At 30.8% G+C, this 5,032-nt stretch overlaps 1 protein-coding gene across 1 annotated transcript; it reads right to left on the bottom strand.

The window, feature by feature from the left end:
* Positions 1-266: 266 nt before the first annotated feature.
* On the bottom strand, positions 267-4,170 carry LOC126964592 (apoptosis regulatory protein Siva). The gene is made up of 4 exons (XM_050807793.1): positions 3,858-4,170; positions 2,602-2,744; positions 1,766-1,911; positions 267-1,529 (listed from the first exon to the last, which is right to left on the bottom strand). The coding sequence occupies exons 1-4, from the start codon at positions 3,967-3,969 to the stop codon at positions 1,490-1,492; spliced, it is 441 nt and encodes a 146-aa protein (XP_050663750.1). The 5' UTR covers positions 3,970-4,170; the 3' UTR covers positions 267-1,489.
* Between the last annotated feature and the right edge of the window lie 862 nt (positions 4,171-5,032).

Below are 5,032 nucleotides of genomic sequence, written 5' to 3'. Positions count from 1 at the left end.
GAGATGGCTCTGCGTTATTTTTACGCCCGTATCATACCGTCGCTAGATGGCGCTCATTATGTTTAATGTTTATAATATATATAGCGGTAAAGTGTAGACCTTAATGATTATTATTTTTTATTCATTTTTTTTATAGATAACCTATCGCTAATACATTGCATACTTCCTTTCATTTAAAATTAGTTTTATCAAAAAACACGTACCCGCAAAATCAAGCAGAGGGATATTGTACTATTAGGGTTGCAATTGCAAAAAAATTCAACTCATTATTCTAAATTATTTATTCAATATTACAAGTCTAGGGAATGGACGGTAAACAATAAAAATTGAACATATAATAAATACCTACATCCAAATTTGTCAAATTAACTTATCTTACACATGTATCAACATCATAAAAATCTTCTCATTTATTTTTGATATTACTGCCTTAATCCAGGATTTATTCCGCATACTATGTCTCAATCGGGAATCTAAATTTATAATACAAAATGAATAAATATATTTGAAGAAATTTATCTGCATAAAAAAACACACAATGCACATGTAGCCAACAAAATATAAGCAAATTGGGAAAATATCCATTGCCAGCATTCATTCTTAATATTTTTATGTTGTTTCAAACTTTAAATTTTACAGTACTAAGCAAGCAGTTCTTGTTAATAAATATATGTACCTATATGTCACGGTAATAGTCTCTAATAACATTGATCAAATGTACTGCCCGGATATTTATAAGGTCAAATAACCAGTCTCAAGCCTTGACTCCACAGTCATTCTGGTATCTTTCTTGTTCCACATGATGCTCTATCTTTTACGGTGTTATTAGTCAACCTTTTATTGTAGCAGCTAACCCACAAACACTTTACATATCAAGTCAATTATTTATTTTAATACTTTTAACCACAAAAATATCATGTCGCCGAAGCTTGTCCAAAAATGTTTTCAAATAATTTCTGATTGCAAAGTCAAACACTTGTTAAAAAGTATTGCCAAGAGGTATCTTTTGTTCAAATTATTCGTTTTTGCTACATCACTAGTTTTTCATTCAATTATAATAATACAGAAATCAGAGGAATCTACACCCTCGTTTGGTCTCAGTTGACTGTCAAGCTGTTGGTTCTCTAGGATTGTGTTGACTTTTCTTTGCTTGTCTTGTTAATTTTTTAATAAAAATAGAATTGTTAATAATTAAATTAAGATGGTGCACTGAAGGCACTTGATCAATGAAAATTATATGAATAACTGAACCATGAAGATAACACAGCTTAATATAGGACCCAGCTTTCAATTGTTCAAACTATGAGAGCTGCCAATTTCTAGGAACTGGCAGAAAAAAATTAAATCTTTAGTGGCAGAGCATCTTGTTACCACTGACTTGAATACTGTTAGTTATGTAACCACAACCACTCTGGCCGCTAGGCCTTTTTGCATTTAGAACATGATTTGCCTCAAGTACATGATTGTGTCTGTTCCATATCCTCCCAATTTACCGATAGCATGACACACATACTTCTGTGCCTTCAGATCTGAAAAAATAACACTCAAAATTATAATTTAGCTGATACAGGTTAATTTTATTACAACTGTAGCTCAGAACAAGCAACATGGAGTCTACCAAATTTTATTTTTACTAAAGTATTTTTTAAATTCATAATCATTCATCGATTTACACATATGGAAGGTAAATCAGCCCTATAAATATTGCCATTGATAATTAATGTATTGGTAGAGTTTACTGCCATGATCCAACACCAACACTCACACAATGATGGAGCAGCTGGAACAGTAAAGCTGGTGGCAGGAAGAGCAGTTATGCCCACAGGAGCAGCACAAGGGTGTCTCACAGTATGCACACACATCCTCCTCTCTACCACCACATTTACATTCATGTTTATTATTCTCTGTTTTCTGAAAATAGATTGTGAATCAAATAGACACTTTCAAAATGATGTGTTGAGTTATGTTATTATTATATGATATAATGATGACTATGATACCACAGACTGGAAATGAAGTGGACACCCTCAGGTTCTTGAATTATAAATGTTTATTGTATGATATTACATTGATATCCATATTTTTATGAGAAAAAAGCCCGCTAAATTTCTTGCTCCCATTTTTAAGGTCTGAGGCAGTCTATTTTGAATGGGTGGATTTGACTTTCAATAAGTGATTTTGAATCCTATTTTGAATTAAAAAAGTGTTGTTGTACTTATGTATGCACTCAAGAAGTTATACTTGTTTGGCCTAACGAAGCAAAAATCCTTCAAATTAATTATTCCTACTCTACAAGTGTAGAATAGCACTAGGAACGCAGCAACTAATGAATATGGCTATACGGGCTTGAAGTTTGAACCCTTTGCCTATCCTAATAATGGACGAATAAACCAAAAAAATAATAATGAATGTCACAAACGTCAGAAAATTTTAGGAACCAACTTCACCCTATTACTTTTGTGTTAAGAGTGATGTGCACACATATTAAAATATCCCTCATCAGTTTTTGATAACACACCTAAATAAGTAGAACTTCAATAATTGAATTTGAATAATCATGTCACATTTCACTAACAGTTTTAGAGTTTATAGCACACTTACCAATTGGCCACAATGTTGAAGCATGCCCTCCGGTGATATAAACAACTGTTTATAATTGTCCTTTTTATCACTCTGTATCTCTGGTATTCTAATATTTGTTGAAGAGTTTTTTGCGCCATTAAATAGTATACTCAATGTTTTTTCTGAAACAATATAATAAAATGAATAAAAAAGCTAAAAGATTTAAATATACTTAAATTTAATCAGGATTTGTTATAGTTTTAATATATAAAGGTTTTATTTGTCAATAATATTTCATAAGATCAAGAGTTATGTTGTAAAACATGCTCCTTTTTGCTATAATGAAATTGTTTGACAGCAGGACCGTCAAACTGTGTGTCAATAAATTCACTCATAGAAAATATGTCCATAAAAAACAAATATCCAAAATCAAAATAAAAACCATCCTATCTCTCAAGTTGGAATAAACTGCACTCTATGAAGTAATCTCCATTAAATCCATTCATTTGTTTAGGAGTTCACTGGAAACAGACATGGAACTTGCTTTATTCACTGGAAACAGGACACTGGATTTATATATACATATAAAGATAAATATTTTTAAGTAAAATCAATATTTAACAATAAAAAACAAATGTATGAAACATTAACATTGAAAAGAAGCCACCTATAGTGATATAATTTTAGGAACTAACAGCAGGAGCTGTAAGTTAAAGCCTTTTTGTTGCTGTGTGAAATGCAAGTAATTAAAAATCTATAGCATGTGCCTCAGAGCTGGAGATATGGGAGGGTGCAATTGATATAATATAGTATTTTTATGTTTTCCCTATTACAAGCAATTGTTATAGAGACCTTAATGAACCACCATGAAAATATGATAATCAAGCCAGCCTGTATCTAGAATCATTCTGACCAATAATCTATTGTTATATATAAATATATATAATATATAAGAGAACTTCACCTATATGTTGACTCATCTTCATCACAATATTTCTGGAACAATAAGGTGTAGAGACTGGAAATTTGGTAGGAATATTCCTTTCGCCAAGTAGATATCAGGTAAGAATGGATTTTACGAAGTTCCAACCACAATAGCTTTTTATTATGAGCAAAACAACATCAGCTAGTAATATCTATAAATTTGTAAGATACCTTGATGATATATGTGATTTATGAAAAACAATGTTAAGTTCTATCTTCTATTTAAACAGTTCATGATTTCGAATAAGTGAATAATAATAATTTTATATGCAAGCGTAGTAAAATCATAACTTTTTATATTTAATACTTACCATATACTTGTTGAAGAGTTTCCTTATTATTATTATTGAATTGTTTAAGACCAATGTGTGTTTTGGATTGTGGAATAAAGTCATCAACGTAAGGATTTGCTCTCTTTGCCATGTCAGAAAACTTCTAAACAATAAATTAAATCGACATTAAAAAGTTAAATGCAATTAACGTTCTTCAGTGTTCAGAGATTGGTTTAGTGCGGTATCTTCACTGTGGCACTTCAAAAAAAGTCTGGTATTTAATGGTACTTGATAGTATTTTTGCATAGTAATTTCAATTTGCAGTTTCATTAGTAGGATTTTTTTTTTTTTTTAATTTAATTCGTTCTTTCGAACAGGCTATAGCCAGGGGCCTTACTGCCTTGTCGTTAGTATTTTCATTTCTTTGGTATTTATTATTTTCACTATTTTGTTTTACAAAAAGTCCAATCCAGTTTTCTCATTTCATCTTACATTATTTCCATTTTCCTTTTCCAATTATGTATATTCGATAGCGAATATTTATAGTAGTTTCTTTCATCAAATCCAATCCAGTCTTAAAGTCATCAGTTATTTTACCATTTCCGTTAATGTATAATTCTCTAAAGAATATTTTCCATATTTTCCTTTTAGTAAGTCCAAATCCAGTAATATAGTCTCTAATAATTTTCCCCTTTTCTTAAAGTCAAATCCAGTGTAATTTGCATAACTTTTTAGAATAATACCTACCTATTTACATTATCTGTTCAGTTCGGAATTGCGCTATGCTATTACTAGTTGTATATGTACGAGTTATAACGTATTTACATAATTATAAACAAATTTACAACGTATGTATCTACAAATTACAATGTATTTACAGTACTACATACAAATTTATACAAGGACATATAAGTTGATGTGTCCTTTAATAGATCTATTACTGAGAGCGGGATTATATTGGGTGCACCATATATTTCCAGTAGCTCATCCATCAGCACAAGGCGCTGTATGCCAAAGGACGAACAATCAAAAAAGATGTGATCCAGAGACTGATCTTGTTGCTTATTACAATGGTCACAAAAAGGAGAGGAGACAATTTTTTTGCGATGAAGATGAAAATTCAATCGATAGTGACCAATACGCATTCGTGTTATTGTAGTATAGAACTTTCTGTGAGCGTTATTTTTAAACTTACAAAACCAGGGTGTGCTATT

The sequence above is a fragment of the Leptidea sinapis genome, chromosome 5 (genome assembly GCF_905404315.1).
Source record: "Leptidea sinapis chromosome 5, ilLepSina1.1, whole genome shotgun sequence".
Taxonomy (NCBI): Eukaryota; Metazoa; Arthropoda; class Insecta; order Lepidoptera; family Pieridae; genus Leptidea; species Leptidea sinapis.
The sequence above is the reverse complement of the archived record's forward strand: the minus strand, read 5'-3'. Positions and strand labels throughout refer to the sequence as shown.